Source organism: Poecilia reticulata, chromosome 13 (genome assembly GCF_904066995.2).
Source record: "Poecilia reticulata chromosome 13, P_reticulata-male-v2, whole genome shotgun sequence".
Taxonomy (NCBI): Eukaryota; Metazoa; Chordata; class Actinopteri; order Cyprinodontiformes; family Poeciliidae; genus Poecilia; species Poecilia reticulata.
The window spans coordinates 31,833,329-31,851,478 of NC_088842.1; the positions used below are offsets into that span (position 1 = coordinate 31,833,329).

The 18,150-nt window shown below is 42.2% G+C and overlaps 1 protein-coding gene across 1 annotated transcript; it reads left to right on the forward strand.

Annotated features, from left to right (window-relative positions):
* The first annotated feature begins 1,837 nt into the window (after positions 1-1,837).
* Positions 1,838-16,662, forward strand: LOC145554506 (scavenger receptor cysteine-rich type 1 protein M130-like). The gene is made up of 15 exons (XM_081614390.1): positions 1,838-3,116; positions 4,947-5,150; positions 6,458-6,766; positions 6,843-7,139; positions 7,845-8,153; positions 8,236-8,529; positions 9,237-9,545; positions 9,622-9,921; positions 10,624-10,932; positions 11,009-11,308; positions 12,013-12,321; positions 12,398-12,697; positions 14,585-14,948; positions 15,115-15,205; positions 15,282-16,662. Exons 1-15 carry the CDS (start codon positions 3,071-3,073, stop codon positions 15,372-15,374), a joined length of 3,834 nt encoding a protein of 1,277 aa, XP_081470516.1. The 5' UTR covers positions 1,838-3,070; the 3' UTR covers positions 15,375-16,662.
* The last annotated feature ends 1,488 nt before the right edge of the window (positions 16,663-18,150 follow it).

The following is an 18,150-nucleotide window of genomic DNA, read 5'->3' on the forward strand; positions in this document are numbered from 1 at the left end:
ACTCAGCTCACAGAGGCTGAACATCCAGATTCATGTTTAGATTTCCCTCTGCCTCTATGAAGCCTTTCTGCTCTGATGGTCAAAGACTAAATCTGAAATTAAATGACAGAAAAATGACTTATGAAAAAAAATACATTTAAATGTTCCAGATTTATAATCTGAAGATGTTCCAGGAATCCTCCTGGAGGAATAACTGACCACTTCTCCTCCCTTTGCTACTTTCTCCTACTACTCTCCATCCTTGCTCAAGGTTTGCCACAGAAAACATGCTAAGTATTTACAGCACAGAAAAATTATTATGAAAATAATAATAAAATAAGATAAAACCAGCGTGATGTGTGACTACAAATCGAACGCAAAAGCTCATCACTGGGCTGAACCACTTAACCAATAACTCACCGGCCAATCAGGATCACATACATAAACTTTACAGCGCAGAGACAGAACCACTCACTGGGCAGCAGAGGCGCCGCCAGGAATCTTGGGCCCAAGGATGAAAAATAAAATTGGGCCCCCTTCACAGCTTCTGTTACCATTTCTTTAGTCTATCTGACTCATAAAAAGCATCACAATGTTAAAGGCTTGCAGCTGCCTTGCTTTCATTGGTCAAATACTGATACTAGCTCAATGTTCACTGCTGGTGAATTTTACATGCAACAGATTCATGCAAATAGGTTGTTTAATTTTTTTTTATCATCAGTGTTAGCTCATTGAAAGCTCTCTCCCCACCAGCAACAGTCACAGGCAACGTACAAAATATACATGAAGCAATCCAGACTTCTCAAAAAACCCGATGTGCATTTAGTTCAAGTTGCAGAATATACATTTAATTTTTTTAAAATATGCTTTTCCACATTTGTTAAAGCTGTCACCATGTTGTGACAGTTTGAAACAGATAATCTGTGAAGAGATCAATCTCCTCCACTTCCTCCCTGAGCTGCTATTGCTGTCTAGAGAAATGCTGCGTCCTGACCACAAACAACCAATCAGAAGCAGGACAGCCTTAATGCTGTCAATCATCCTCATTCACTCACTGCTAAGTGTGCTAATGGAAGATTTTATAAAGTGTTTGAATTTCTGTGAGTAAGTGTTGCGGGTCTCAGTGGGGGACAGGCAAGCAGATGCAAATAACCTGTTTTAACAGGAAAAAACGAGAGAGCCACATAAGACGGTGTTGCTGTGCTGGTAGCTCTCATCCGTATTTCAGGTTATAATAATAAACTCATTATACAACTTTGAAAAATTGTGACTATACATTCACACTTCTACTAGTTCTTCTATAACACAACATCAGCTTATTATTATATAAGGAATTGTAAAATATTGCACATTACAGACGGCTTTATAAAACATACGCATTCTTCACGTAGCATCTGAGGAAATCCTCCGAGCAGCTAACCGAGAGCTTATTAGCTAAATATAATGACAACATAAAATAACACAAACCAAATACACCGGGGACCGAGGTCACGACGCTTAACAGATCAATCATGTTGATCACATCTCAGTTTTCAGCTTAAACCCGAACCAACCTGTTTAAACAGAAAAAAATCGAGTGAGCCACAGAGACGGTGTTGCTGTGCTGGTAGCTCTCATCCGAATGGAGGGGAACTTCCTCGACACCGAAATCTCGCACCGTCAGTCCCGTCGGGGCTCGCTTCTGCCATCTAGCGGCTCAATTGCGTGACATTGCTCCAAAATTTCAAAACATGGTCAAATCCTAAACTGAAATCATAATTTTAATCAAACAAATGTGACCACACTTTGAGGGAGTCACACAAGAAATAAATTGTTTTTGTTGTGTAACTGTAAAGAGAGTGGAGAGATGCGAAAAATACAAACAGATTCCCTGGAATGACGCGAACTAGCGGGATAGTTAAAGAACAACGGTTTTAAAAATTTTGAAAAAAAGGGGATAAAAGACAGTAATAAAAAACAGTAGTTTCCCTGCCAAAACGGGAGACTAGACAGGTGTGGTTTTCTCAGCCATTTATAGCTTTTGTTAGTAACGGGATTTAACACCTTTGCTCAGAAACTCATCGACCAGCCATGTACCGCCAGGATGATTTCCGCCTCCCGTTTGTTGAGACCTGGGTGATATGAAATTTATTGAGCGGTTCATCTGTAAAGCTACATTTACACAATATGCAACAACTACTCAGCCTATCCGCTTACCTGTATAAATAATCGCGCAGCGCTTTGAACCAGCAGCTCCCGGAGGAGAAAGGCTGCCGAACTCCAGGCATCCCGCCAGTCGTTTTAAGGAGGATTATTGGTCCCCCGAAAACAACGAAACCCCGGGCATGATCATCAATCAATAAAATCCCCACGGCCAAACTTGAAAATTGGACGTTATGCCGCTAACACTTAGCTTTGGTCAACAACTGAGAGGCGGAAGTGAAAGCGTTGCGCAACGCAAGTAAAGTCCCGGCCGGAACAAACTGCTAAATAATAAACCAGGAATTTTAATAATCGAGGGACTCGAATCATTCGAGGAATCGTTTCCGCCCTGGATGTAAACGCTGCATATAAGGAATAAATCTGCTCTGCCAGTGAAACGCTCAGAGCAACAGAGATGGTTGCAATGCAGCTTATTATTATTATTAAAGTAACAAACAAGCAACGCTTCTGCAGTCATTGCTGACATTCAGTTCATGTTCTCTCTCTGTTTCTCCTCTTCATAGCAGCTACACCTGGGCTCATTTCTGTCCAGCTGTGACCCCTTCCTGGAGGGAAGCTGAGCTACTGCTGCCAACAACATCAGGTTCCCTTTCAGTGGATGACACACCTGGATCCACTCCGGCCACAAGCAGAACAAGGACTGAACTAAACACAGGAACAACAGAGACTGACTGGTGAAACCTCTGAATCCCAGTAGGCCCAGTTTGAACCCATCTTCATGATGAGCTCCTAGGAAGGAGGCGTTGTCTCTGAAAGCAGCCAAAGACCTGAACTGTGACGACGTTCAGGAAGTAGCAGATAAAAAAGCTTAAAGTAGGAAGTCTTCAGAGTCTGGAGCCACATCCTGATCACATCAAGAGACGAAGCTTCACTCCACATCAGAGGAAACATGGAGCAAACAGCTCTGATGCTGCTTCTGTGTCTCTGCAGCTCAGGTAGGACTCCACTTTCATCAAACACTAATATTCACTAGAGTTCACATTAAAATGATCTGCTGATAAACATGTTAAATGTTACAAACTAAAAACTGGAAACTGTTTCTGGTCTCCGATCATAGAGCTGCTGCTACACAGTTAGTGATGTTTATATTGTCTACTTGCTGCTGAGGAGCCAATAAAACCAAGAATTGTTGGTTTTTGTGTTTTAATGATGTAAAACAGTTTGAACTGCCTTGTTGCTGAAATGATCTATAAATGAATCTGATTGGTTGATTGATAAGGAGAAGCAGCAGAAACTCTGTGCAGTAAACAGGTGGAGCCTCATAAAATGGCTCCTTCTGCATCAATTCTCTCATCTTCCTCTTGACTCCACAGGTTCTCTCTGAGGTTCTGGTCAGGCCCGTTTGCTGGCCAACCAAGCCCAGTAGCACCACGGTCATTGGACCAGCTTCTGGTATCGCCGGTTGTGTTCGTGAAAACGTTTGAGGTCCGTCTGACGTGGGAGTGTCTCAGGCAGGATGTTGAACTGCCTGCTGCAGATTAGAATCAATCAACCAATCGATCGAGTTTATTTGTGAAGCACATTTCAGCACCAAGGCGATTCAAAGTGCTTTACTTCAGAAAAACACAAAAAGTCCTAAAAGACAGAGTAAACCAGTAAACAGTACATTTAGTCAAAGTGCCGTCGTTACACATCAAAATGTTGTTCAGTGTTTCATTTATTTTGTTTCAAAGCAAATCTGACCAGCTGGGTTTTTAGTCCAGATGTAAAGGAACTCAGAGTTTTGGTTGTTTTGTAGTTAATTGTTGAAACAGCTTTTCAATCATTTTGCTGATGAATGAAAGGTTGGAGATCGGCCTGTAATTCTGCAGGAATGATTTGTTCAGCTGGTTGTTTTTTATATCAGTGCTTTGAAAACTGCTGGGGGAAAACGGCTGATGAGAGCCATGAGTTACTATTAGAATCAGATCAGATGAAATGACAGGCAGGACTTTCTGAAGAAAAGCTGTGGGTGTTATTTTTTTTAGGCATACAATAGATATTAGATTTTGTGTGGCAGTGAATGTTGACCCTCTAATATTTAAAATTTTCTCTGTAGCTTGTTTGGCAAATTCATTGCAGGCCGTGTTTGACTGCAGCTCAGCTGGTTTGTGAGTCTGTCAACTGTGGCAAATAACGCTGGAGCACTGATAATGTTTATAATTTCTGCAATGAATGTTTAAATCATATGTTTTAGAGTTGAGTGATTAGCTTCAGTCGTGCTTAATAGATTTCATAATAAACAAAATTGAGTTTTACTCCATTTACGTTCGGCCCTACGGCAAAATTGTCTTGCAGATCTGTTTGCATATTTCTCCATGGAGATTTGTTCCTGCTAGACACGACCTTCACTTTAATGGGGCCAATGCAATCAATGACATCTGAAATTTCATGATGGAAGTTATCTACCAGCTCATCTACAAAGTTGATGAGCTGGTAGACTGCTCTGAACTCAGAATCAGGACCAGAATCAACTGGATTTGACAACTTTTACACAAAAACAATGAATTTGACTTTGGTTGGTCTCAGTAAAGACATAAATATAACCGGATAGAAACAGTGAATAATAAAAACATTTCAGGTTTTACTACACAGCATAAATAACATTTAGGTCTGGGCTTTAACTAGGCCATTCCAGCATGAAGATGCTTTGATCAGAACCATCCCTGATAGCTCTGCCTCTAAGAGAAGATCAAATAAACTCCATCAACAGGATCCTGTCAACACATCCTAAATCAATCTGTTTCTGCTTGTTGTAACCCAACAGTAAATGTTGTTTCTTCCAGCGCTGTCTGATGAAGTCAGACTGGTAGCAGGAAGGAGTCGCTGTGGTGGCCGACTGGAGAAGAAGGACCTGGGAGACTGGGAACCAGTGAAATATTGGGACTGGAACCATACATCAGCAGCTGTAGCTTGCAGACAGCTCCACTGTGGATCTGTGGTGTCGATACAAAGAGATGATAACGACAATCGACAGATCATCTGTTCTGGTGATTCCATATCCTGGCCATTTCCTTCCTGTTCTGCTTCCAACTCCACTTTAAAAAGATTCTCACTTCCAGCTCAGTCTGGGCTTCTTCCCCTTCACCTGGATTCCCTCTGGTAGATTTTCTACTGGACCAATCAGCGAACAGAAGGAGAAGTTTGAACGATGACCTTGATTTTCTGTGTTATTTTAGAATCACAGTCTGTCTGTAGTTTTAACAATGGCAGCAGAGGAAGTTCAGTCTATGTTGGCCACACGTCCAAATACTGAATTAACATCAACAGCCGCCTCATTCGGCTCTTCTCTGTTTTGTGGTGGACAAATGATTGTAAGGTAAAATCTGCTGGTTATATTGTCTTCATTCTAAATGCTGGTGAACTCTCACCAAGTGAAGCTATTTGGGTTGCATGCACAAGGTTGGGAGATGTTTTCCTGCAGCTGCATGAGAACCAGACCGTCTCTCCCTCAGCCTTGGTATAAAACTCATGTTGTCTCTGCCTGGGAGAGTTTTCAATCAGAAATGTTTCACTGTTGATCGTCTTATATTCTCTCTGTGTTGTGCACAATATGCGAGTAAACCTGATGGAGTGACTTCATCTAACAGTGCTTGGTAATAGATTATTTCCATATCATGGTTGCAGCCCAGGAAACTTCCAGTAAACTTCTTAGTGTGGATCTGGTGCATTGCATGTCATGGACAAACGTTTGCAACTGGGTCAAATTTAAACCTCAACACAGTCCAGACTCTCTGGATGAAGCAAAGTGTAGAACAGAGGGGCTGGTTTTTACCAGGTTAGTGATTTAATGAACTTTGTTTAGATTAAAGGAACCAGTGGAGCAGATTCAGGGTTATAAAACCTGGATGTCACTGAGAAGAAGCTGACAGCCAAGAGGCTGATCAAAGATTGCACTTCCTCCACAAATTAACTTTAGAAGGTAAAAAGATGATGATAGTTTCTATTATTCTGTGATTAAATCTGTCATCACATTGTTTTTATCAGCTGGTTCAGCAGCCAATCAGTAGAAGACAAGAAAAGGGTGAAATATTAATGAATAATTGATAATTCATAGGATCTTTGTGCTGCTGTAGAGTAATTTTCTCTGTTTATCTTTTTCCACTGATCTCCAGGGCCTGCAGTACAAGGAGACGATAAGAACATTAAACACTAGATTTAATAATAAAACTCTGCCCAGCTCCCCTCTCTGGTTCGTTCCTCCACTCAGAGTCTGCAGTGATTTAGCTTTGCTGAACAAACTGGAAATAAATTCAGTGAAAATGTTGAAGAAACTTTTTTCTTTCTGCATCCACAGACTCAGTCAGGCTGGTTCAAGGGACCAACCGGTGCTCAGGCAGACTGGAGGTGAAGACCAACCAGTCGTGGTCCTCGGTGTGTGAAAAAGACTTTGACCTGCAGGATGCAGAGGTGGTCTGCAGGGAGATTGGCTGTGGGCCTCCTTCAGTCCTCCAGGGGGCGCTCTATGGAGCAGCAGAGGCTCCAGTGGGGAGCAGAGAGTTCCTGTGTGAAGGCAGTGAGTCTGCTCTGCTGACCTGCAGCAGCAGGAAGAGTTCAGTTAGAAACAGCTGCTCACCTGGTCAAGCTGTTGGACTCACCTGTTCAGGTAGAGGAGGATCTGCAGACCTGCTGCTGTTCACTGCTTCACTTCCTGCATTAATGAACTCTCTGTCTCTGCTCAGGTCCAGACATCAGGTTGATGGGAGAGACCAGCCGATGTGCCGGGAGACTGGAGATGAAACATCAAGGAGACTGGAGACCAGTGGATGTTGGGGGTGGTGACTGGGACAAGAACTCAGCTGCTGTAGTTTGTGCTGAACTGGACTGTGGTTTTGCTGTTATAGCAAAAAAATCATTGGAAGCTTCATACAGACCAGTTTGGGAGATCAGTTCTTACTGTTGGCTGTCAGGATCTGAATTAAAGAACTGTTTACCTGATGATGAAAACAGTGCTTGGAGCCATGAGTTAATCTGCTCAGGTAACTCTGAACTCTCATATTTATGTGTTTTAAAATGTTTCTTCATCAGGTTCCAGATGTCTGCAGAGAAACCGTCACCTTTAACTAAGAACCTGAAACCTGGAGGAGAGGGAAACTAAAATAATTTAAATATCCAGATAAAGTTCTCAGTTTAGCCCAAATAGATGAACAAGAACTCGTCATTTTAATAACTTTTAATCGCTGCTGCTTTGAAGTCAATGCATCAAAAACCCAGGAGGAGTTCAAGGAAATCAGACATTTTCAAAACCTGAAAATCAACAGAAAATGAACTTTTTATCCAAAATGGTGGACTTCCTGTTTTTAGTGCAAATAGCAGGAAAACCTGTTGTTTGTTCTGGTTGTTGGCCTGACTGAACTAGGGGGCGCTGTTGAGAAATTTTGATATGTTTATTTTTAATTACGCTGAAATATTAACAATTTCACATAAACTAAAATTGTTTGACTTTTAATGAGTTTCTGAACATGTTAAGATACAAAAATATGATAAATTCAGAAGAAATAAAGATGAATGATAAAATTCCAGGAACAGTCGGTTTCACTCCACCTTTGAGGCTCTGAACTTTTCTAGTTTGGTTTTCTTTACATTTTCTTTGTATTTTTATCAAACCCAGAGATGTTTCCATGTCTGTTTAAAAAAATAAAGTTCTGAATGATTTTAAACCTTTTTTCTTTCTGCATCCACAGACTCAGTCAGGCTGGTTCAAGGGACCAACCGGTGCTCCGGCAGACTGGAGGTGAAGACCAACCAGTCGTGGTCCTCAGTGTGTGAAAAAGACTTTGACCTGCAGGATGCAGAGGTGGTCTGCAGGGAGAGTGGCTGTGGGCCTCCTTCAGTCCTCCAGGGGGCGCTCTATGGAGAAGCAGAGGCTCCAGTGGGGAGCAGAGAGTTCCTGTGTGAAGGCAGTGAGTCTGCTCTGCTGACCTGCAGCAGCAGGAAGAGTTCAGTTAGAAACAGCTGCTCACCTGGTCAAGCTGTTGGACTCACCTGTTCAGGTAGAGGAGGATCTGCAGACCTGCTGCTGTTCACTGCTTCACTTCCTGCATTAATGAACTCTTTGTCTCTGCTCACATCAAGCGCCCATCAGGTTGGTGGGAGAGACCAGCCGATGTGCCGGGAGACTGGAGATGAAACATCAAGGAGACTGGAGACCAGTGGATGTTGGGGGTGGTTACAGGGACATGAACTCAGCTGCTGCAGTTTGTGTTGAACTGGACTGTGGTTCTGCTGTTTCAGTAAGAAATTCACAGGAAGCTTCAGAGAGACCAGTTTGGAGGATCAGTTCTGACTGTTTGCAGTCTGGATCTGAATTAAAGAACTGTTTACCTGGTGATGTAAACAGAGTTTGGAGCCATGAGTTAATCTGCTCAGGTAACTCTGAACTCTCATATTTATGTGTTTTAAAATGTTTCTTCATCAGGTTCCAGATGTCTGCAGAGAAACCGTCACCTTTAACTAAGAACCTGAAACCTGGAGGAGAGGGAAACTAAAATAATTTAAATATCCAGATAAAGTTTTCAGTTTAGCCCAAATAGATGAACAAGAACTCGTCATTTTGATAACTTTTAATCTCTGCTGCTTTGAAGTCGATGCATCAAAATCCCAGGAGGAGTTCAAGGAAATCAGACATTTTCAAAACCTGAAAATCAACAGAAAATGAACTTTTTATCCAAAATGGTGGACTTCCTGTTTTTAGTGCAAATAGCAGGGAAACCTTTTGTTTGTTCTGGTTAATGGCCTGACTGAACTAGGGGGCGCTGTTGAGAAATTTTGCTATGTTTATTTTTAATTCCGCTGAAATATTAACAATTTCACAAGAAACATAGATTGTTTGACTTTTAATGAGTTTCTGAACATGTTTATGTCCCAAAAATATGATAAATTCTGCAGAAATAAAAATGAATGATAAAATTAAAGGAACAGTCGGTTTCACTCCACCTTTGAGGCTCTGAACTTTTCTAGTTTGGTTTTCTTTACATTTTCTTTGTATTTTTATCAAACCCAGAGATGTTTCCATGTCTGTTTAAAAAAATAAAGTTCTGAATGATTTTAAACCTTTTTTCTTTCTGCATCCACAGACTCAGTCAGGCTGGTTCAAGGGACCAACCGGTGCTCAGGCAGACTGGAGGTGAAGACCAACCAGTCGTGGTCCTCAGTGTGTGAAAAAGACTTTGACCTGCAGGATGCAGAGGTGGTCTGCAGGGAGATTGGCTGTGGGCCTCCTTCAGTCCTCCAGGGGGCGCTCTATGGAGCAGCAGAGGCTCCAGTGGGGAGCAGAGAGTTCCTGTGTGAAGGCAGTGAGTCTGCTCTGCTGACCTGCAGCAGCAGGAAGAGTTCAGTTAGAAACAGCTGCTCACCTGGTCAAGCTGTTGGACTCACCTGTTCAGGTAGAGGAGGATCTGCAGACCTGCTGCTGTTCACTGCTTCACTTCCTGCATTAATGAACTCTTTGTCTCTGCTCACATCAAGCGCCCATCAGGTTGGTGGGAGAGACCAGCCGATGTGCCGGGAGACTGGAGATGAAACATCAAGGAGACTGGAGACCAGTGAATGTTGAGGGTCCTGACTGGAACAAGAACTCAGCTGCTGTAGTTTGTGCTGAACTGGACTGTGGTTCTGCTGTCTCAGCAAGAAATTCACAGGAAGCTTCAGAGAGACCAGTTTGGTTGATCAGGTCTGACTGTTTACAGTCTGGATCTGAATTAAAGAACTGTTTACCTGATGATAGAAACAGTGTTTGGAGCCATGAGTTAATCTGCTCAGGTAACTCTGAACTCTCATATTTATGTTTTAAAATGTTTCTTCATCAGGTTCCAGATGTCTGCAGAGAAACCGTCACCTTTAACTAAGAACCTGAAACCTGGAGGAGAGGGAAACTAAAATAAGTTAAATATCCAGATAAAGTTCTCAGTTTAGCCCAAATAGATGAACAAAAACTCATCATTTTAATAACTTTTATTCTCTGCTGCTTTGAAGTCGATGCATCAAAATCCCAGGAGGAGTTAGAGGAAATCAGATATATTCAAAACTTGAAAATCTACAGAAAATGAACTTATCCAAAATGGTGGACTTCCTGTTTTTAGTGCAAATAGCAGGAAAACCTGTTGTTTGTTCTGGTTGTTGGCCTGACTGAACTAGGGGGCGCTGTTGAGAAATTTTGCAATGTTTATTTTTAATTCCACTGAAATATTAACAATTACACAAGGAACAAAGATTGTTTAACTTTTAATGAGTTTCTGAACATATTTATGTCCCAAAAATATGATAAATTCTGCAGAAATAAAAATGAATGATAAAATTAAAGGAACAGTCGGTTTCACTCCACCTTTGAGGCTCTGAACTTTTCTAGTTTGGTTTTCTTTACATTTTCTTTGTATTTTTATCAAACCCAGAGATGTTTCCATGTCTGTTTAAAAAAATAAAGTTCTGAATGATTTTAAACCTTTTTTCTTTCTGCATCCACAGACTCAGTCAGGCTGGTTCAAGGGACCAACCGGTGCTCAGGCAGACTGGAGGTGAAGACCAACCAGTCGTGGTCCTCAGTGTGTGAAAAAGACTTTGACCTGCAGGATGCAGAGGTGGTCTGCAGGGAGATTGGCTGTGGGTCTCCTTCAGTCCTCCAGGGGGCGCTCTATGGAGCAGCAGAGGCTCCAGTGGGGAGCAGAGAGTTCCTGTGTGAAGGCAGTGAGTCTGCTCTGCTGACCTGCAGCAGCAGGAAGAGTTCAGTTAGAAACAGCTGCTCACCTGGTCAAGCTGTTGGACTCACCTGTTCAGGTAGAGGAGGATCTGCAGACCTGCTGCTGTTCACTGCTTCACTTCCTGCATTAATGACCTCTCTGTCTCTGCTCAGGTCCAGACATCATCAGATTGGTGGGAGAGACCAGCCGATGTGCCGGGAGACTGGAGATGAGACATCAAGGAGACTGGAGACCAGTGTTTGTTGGGGGTGGTGACTGGAACATGAACTCAGCTGCTGCAGTTTGTGCTGAACTGGACTGTGGTTCTGCTGTTTCAGTAAGAAAATCACAGGAAGCTTCAAAGAGACCAGTTTGGGAGATCAGTTCTTACTGTTGGCTGTCAGTATCTGAATTAAAGAAATGTTTACCTGATGAAATAAACAGTGATTGGAGCCATGAGTTCATCTGCTCAGGTAACTCTGAACTCTCATATTTATGTGTTTTAAAATGTTTCGTCATCAGGTTCCAGATGTCTGCAGAGAAACCGTCACCTTTAACTAAGAACCTGAAACCTGGAGGAGAGGGAAACTAAAATAATTTAAATATCCAGATAAAGTTTTCAGTTTAGCCCAAATAGATGAACAAGAACTCGTCATTTTGATAACTTTTAATCTCTGCTGCTTTGAAGTCGATGCATCAAAATCCCAGGAGGAGTTCAAGGAAATCAGACATTTTCAAAACCTGAAAATCAACAGAAAATGAACTTTTTATCCAAAATGGTGGACTTCCTGTTTTTAGTGCAAATAGCAGGGAAACCTTTTGTTAGTTATGGTTGTTGGCCTGACTGAACTAGGGGGCGCTGTTGAGAAATTTTGCAATGTTTATTTTTAATTCCGCTGAAATATTAACAATTTCACAAGAAACATAGATTGTTTGACTTTTAATGAGTTTCTGAACATGTTTATGTCCCAAAAATATGATAAATTCTGCAGAAATAAAAATGAATGATAAAATTAAAGGAACAGTCGGTTTCACTCCACCTTTGAGGCTCTGAACTTTTCTAGTTTGGTTTTCTTTACATTTTCTTTGTATTTTTATCAAACCCAGAGATGTTTCCATGTGTGTTTAAAAAATAAAGTTCTGAATGATTTAAAACTTTTTCTTTCTGCATCCACAGACTCAGTCAGGCTGGTTCAAGGGACCAACCGGTGCTCAGGCAGACTGGAGGTGAAGACCAACCAGTCGTGGTCCTCAGTGTGTGAAAAAGACTTTGACCTGCAGGATGCAGAGGTGGTCTGCAGGGAGATTGACTGTGGGCCTCCTTCAGTCCTCCAGGGGGCGCTCTATGGAGCAGAAGAGGCTCCAGTGGGGAGCAGAGAGTTCCTGTGTGAAGGCAGTGAGTCTGCTCTGCTGACCTGCAGCAGCAGGAAGAGTTCAGTTAGAAACAGCTGCTCACCTGGTCAAGCTGTTGGACTCACCTGTTCAGGTAGAGGAGGATCTGCAGACCTGCTGCTGTTCACTGCTTCACTTCCTGCATTAATGAACTCTTTGTCTCTGCTCACATCAAGCGCCCATCAGGTTGGTGGGAGAGACCAGCCGATGTGCCGGGAGACTGGAGATGAAACATCAAGGAGACTGGAGACCAGTGGATGTTGGGGGTGGTGACTGGGACAAGAACTCAGCTGCTGCAGTTTGTGCTGAACTGGACTGTGGTTCTGCTGTTTCAGCAAGAAAATCAAAGGAAACTTCATGGAGATCAGTTTGGGGGATCATGTCTGACTGTTTCCAATCAGGATCTACATTAAAGAAATGTTTACCTATTGATGAAAACGGTGTTTGGAGCCATGAGTTAATCTGCTCAGGTAACTCTGAACTCTCATATTTATGTGTTTTAAAATGTTTCTTCATCAGGTTCCAGATGTCTGCAGAGAAACTGTCACCTTTAACCAAGAACCTGAAACCTTCAGGAGAGGGAAACTAAAAATGGTTTACACCAGTGGTCCCCAACACCCGGTCCATTGACCAATTGGTAGCGGGCTGCCCTAGAAATAGTGAAATATTTCCGTTTTATTTATTATTTGAGTCTGGAGGATCTTTTATTTTGAAAATCCATTAACCGGTTACTTGCGCACCAATGCTGAGCCCACAAGCATCAAAATGAGTAAGAAATGGATCAGGTGTCTTTGGAAAGTTTCTTTGCAAAGGGGAAAAGGCCAGAGAAGAGACAGGAGAATGGATTTATCGCGTCCGGTAGGTGAGTCCCACATTACAAGCCGCTCTGCTTAACATGCAGCGACCGGCTGCTAATGAGGCAATGAAGCTTCAAGCTGCTTTGCCACGTAGAGACCAAGCAGGCTGTGGATATAAGCAACACTTCGGGTGTTATTGTCTCTCATCACTTCCAGTTTGGACCGTCTCATTGCAGAGAAACAAGCTCAGGGCTCCCGTTAGTCATTATCATGAGTTAAGTTTTTCACGAAAGTAAAATGTTTGTTTTTGTGGCGTTTCTGTTATTTTGAAGGGATATATAAACGTTACCATAGCGACCAGAGTCAGAGCGTTTGGGCAGTGGTCGAGAGGAGATGAGTAGAGCTTGTGAGTCTTAAGTCTGGTTCAGACAAAAAGATTTAAGAATTGTCGGCCGATTCTCCAAACCTCTGTGACCACAGAGCTGATAAAAGTCCAACAGGTTCGATCGGTTCGTTTCTCCAGCCACAAGGAAGAAGCAACACGAACCGATTTCAGTCACAAACATCCCGATTCCAGAGGATAATCCACAAAACCCCCAACATAGCGGGAATTTAGAATAACCAAACACGGATGACGATGTAGAAGCAAGAGTGATAGCTTGTGGAGTCATTTTAAGAGATAAAAGACGTAACAAAAAGAAAAGGCGGTGGATGAAAGACGACGGGAGCAGCCGCTCTATTTGCTGCACTATGATTTGGAGGTGACTGTGTTTTTTCAGAGTTAACATTGTAACTGAATAAACATAATAAACTTATGTACTAATGACCTTTACATATAATAATAAACATTTCCACATATCATCTCCGACACCCACCAGACTCTCAGTTGCGTGACATGTCAGCTGTTTGGGATTCCCCTCTGTTCTTACGTCACCGCGCTCTCTGATTGGCTACCTGTCACATTCAGCAGGTTGTATTCTCGTTCTCAGACAGGGTAAACCCCACAGCCCTACCAACATGCCTAGGTGGGCCCCATGTGGGGGAAAAGAGGGCTGATATATGGGTCCCATATGGGTTTGCCCATGTAGAGCCACAGCCTATGTGGACCCTACATGGACAAACCCATGTGGGGCCCATGTGGGCTGTGGAACCCGCGGACAAACCCATATGGGACCCATCTAGTCTGCCCTCCTTTTCCCCACATGGGGCCAACCTAGGCATGCTGGCAGCGAGGCTGCGATAAAAAGTCCAAGACAACCCAAATTGGGTATATTCAGGATTTAGCAGGAACACCAACATGGCCTTATAACCCCCCGCCCCCACCCCGGACCGCAGCATTTTTCAAGTCTTGATCGGTCCGCGGTAATAACAAGGTTGGGGACCACTGGTTTAAATATTACTGACAGACTAAAGATCTGTCATAAAGTTGCTAGTAACCATGTATAAAAATGCTAGTAACCATGGTAACCAGTGTGATAAATTCCTGTCTCGTTCTCATGCCATCTTGTTTTCCACCTCAGATTAGATCCAGTTGTCTCTGTGTTTCCTCTGCGTTCCCAGATCTGCTGGTTGAGCCGCTCATCTTCCTCTCTTCCTCCACTGACGGGGTCTCCACAGCCAGAAAGCAGGGGTCTGAGCTCCTCATTGGCTCAGGTTTCAGCATCATGTGCTCCATCAGGCCTCAGTATGAAGGCGGCTCCTTCCAGCTCATCTTCAGCTCCTCTAACTACACTCTGAACCACACCCTGCCAGCTGTTAATCACTCCGCCCTCTTCCTGTTCGCTGCTGCTGGCCACGCCCACCAAGGAACCTACCGCTGCCTTTACCACGTCTACGTTTTCTCCCATAACTTCTCCTCTGTGAGCCAGCCTCTCAACCTCACTGTCTCAGGTAAACTCATGGAGTCCATCAGGAGAAGTTCTGCTTCAGGTGAACCAGCAGCTGTCTGCCTCATTCATGAGGTCAGAGAGGAGGATTGATATTAATGTTCATGATCAGATCTACAGGCAACATTAAAACAAGGGTCTATATGATTATTGTACATTTCTGGTTTGACTCGTCTGATGAAAGCTGATCCTGAATCTGTTTCGTTCGGTTTCAGACTATCTCACTGCTTTGATCATCAGACTGGTTGTCGTCCTGCTGGGTTTGCCGGGATCAGTCCTGGTCCTCTACTTTAAGGTACTGCATGTATCATGCATGATGTGTTCAGCTGGGAAAGTTCTTGCATTGAAGCTGAACCATCCTCTGTTTCCAGGCCAGGAGAAACCAGAAGTCTGGAGCAGAAAACAACCATCATGATGAAGGATCCAGAGCTGAAGGCAGCTTAGAGGAGGAGCCTGCAGTCTGAAGGAACCAGGAGAAAAGGATCTTCATTTCACATCCACAGGAAGGAGCAGAGACATGTTTCAGACTCCTGGAAATCTATCCGTCTGTGTATCTATGATGAAACGTCTCTGTGCTCCAGCAGCAGGAAGGAAGTTCAACATTCAGAAATTTTTATCTGGACTAAACCTACTAAAGTAAAACTTATAAAAGAAGGGAACACAAAGCAAAACATTCAACAAAATGTAACAGAAAACCCTCTTCATCAAAATCTGCTCTTCATCAACCTTGCAAGGATAGCATATGATAGGATGTTTGGGGTCAAAGGTTAGGTGGCCAATTCCATTCAGGCCCTGAACCCAGTTTGTGTCCTCGTCTTAGTTGGGGTTTTGAATTGTGACAAATGCAACACAGTTGATCCTGGTTTGTAATACTGTGAGCTGCCTGTAGGTGGTGTATGTCTTCACTGCCATGATAACCCATCCAATACATCCAGTTCCATCAAGTCTGAACCAGAAGTGATCCGCGCCATCTTAGTAGGGAAGTGCATGTACAATGCTTAGTGGACCCATGGCTTCAAGACCAACAACCAGAAAACATGTGGACACTCTTGACCAAAATACGAGAGAGATACATGAACAAAATGGCCGCCGTCGCGATCTGCCTGTATGAGACGGAGGAGGGAAATATGTCAGACGATGTGGACAAGCTGCCTCTGATCTCCTACTACGATAACGTTAACTACCAATCAACACGAAGAGTGCATACGCTGTAAACGAGCTTCACTGGCTGAAATTCATGGACGCATATAATTAGTATTTCAACAGCTTTGTAAAGGACAAACGAACTCTGTGTGAATAATGAGGTTCTGGTGACTGGCAGACCAAGTACAGGTAGCAACAAACACGTCGGCTACATGTCTGTCTTAGCCTGCAGATGGGATGGAACATTTTATGGTTACTATGATTATGAGTGGATCAATGCATAACAGTGTTATGGTTCTTGTGTAAAGCTTGTGATCATGGGAAAGTCTTCTGAAGCTGTTTCTCTGAACTCTGGATTATTATAAAGTTGTAGAATATTTTCTTTTTTCATTCTTATGACAGCCATAATGTTTAATTTGTTTATGAAATAAAATGCGTTTGCTTGCAGTGTGTTTTGTAGCCAAGTAGATTGTTAAACTGTGTGAATTAAATGAAACGTTTCCTATAAACAGTTTGCTGTGTTTTGCTGGAGGCTCTTTCTCCTGACTGTTCAGTGAGCAGAGACTCCAAATGCTGTAAAGCTTCAAATAAATATTGACAAAGAATTTATATTCTCTCTGGATTTTATACAGTTTTTCCTCAGTCTGTTAAAGATCATTTCACCCACAAACATGATCCAGTGAGTTGGAGAGGTCGAGGGTGACAGGAGATCAGATGCATCCACCAGATTAAGGAGTTAAACTTCAGTCCACCTCCTAGTTGGATGAGGGGAGTCTGAAGTCTGAAGAAATGTAAATCAATGAAAACAGGTGCAAACAAAGCTTGGTGAGAAATGCAAAGAAACAAAAAAGACAGAAAAACTAAAAAGACATAATTAGAAAGAATATATGACAAGTGGATGAAAGAAGCTGAATGCAGAGAGTGGAAGGCAACAGTAGCTCACATGTTGTTAAGGTATTACAGGACATCAGCAAACTGTTTGGTTTGTGTTAATCATCCGGTGGAGAGGGAGAAAAAGGCCCAGTCTTTTTCTTCGATCACAGATTCAAATGGAAAACAGTTTTTCGATTCTGCAACAATTGATGTCTTTAAAAAGTTCTATGAAAACCTTTACAAATCTAAATTACAAAATGATCCAGATTTAAAAGATGAATTCTTCTTTTCTCTAAATCTCCCTAAGCTGACTGAGGAACAGAGGTCACAGTTGGATTGTCCCATATCAAGGTGGGAGTTATGGGATGCCATTAAGGAGCTACAAAAAGTAAATCTGTTTGTAGCTTTACTTTTTGTAGCTCCTTAATGGCTACAAAAAGTACAAAAAGGACATACTACCTGGTCTGGACATCAAACTGTACACTGATTTCAAATCAATAATGATCAAAAACACAATTAAAAACTTTCAAAAATATAAAATTTAACATGGCATTTTTACAACTTTAAACTCTGAATTCCCACGCTTCATGAAGAAAGAATAGTTTCTCAACCTTTAAGTTAGCTTTAGCACTAAGCTAAAAATTAGCTCCACTAATAACATAGTAGTAGGATTGTGCCAATTATGACAGAAAGGTATAGAAATTTAACTCAGAAGACTGTAATCTGTTTTGGGGACTTTAAAGAGTCAGAATTTTAAATTATTTACTGATATTTCATCATTTAGTACATCAAGTCAGGCAAAGCAAAGGAAAACTGTGATCTATACGAATATGGCTAAAGCTAAACATGCAAAAACGTTTTTGTTTGTTCAGTAAAACTATGAATATATAGATTGAAATTAGTCCAAGGGAGCTATTTGTTATGGTTTCTATGCCAGAAAAAACATGTGACTTATTAAGAATACACCACAGAATCCCGACCCGACTATCAAACTTTGGCCCAACTGGGCTCTAATTTTAGATCAGAGCTGCAGAGGTTCAGCTAATATGAATGCATGTTGCTGCAGCAACATAAAGGAGCTGGTAGAGTTTAATATTCTAAATAAAATATATTTTTAGTTATATGGGCCTAAAATATCTCAGCGCTTTGAAATAAACAACTTTTTCCAGTTGAAGATCTAAAGTTTAGATTTACCCTAAAAACCTGGTTATGTTGCAATAAAGC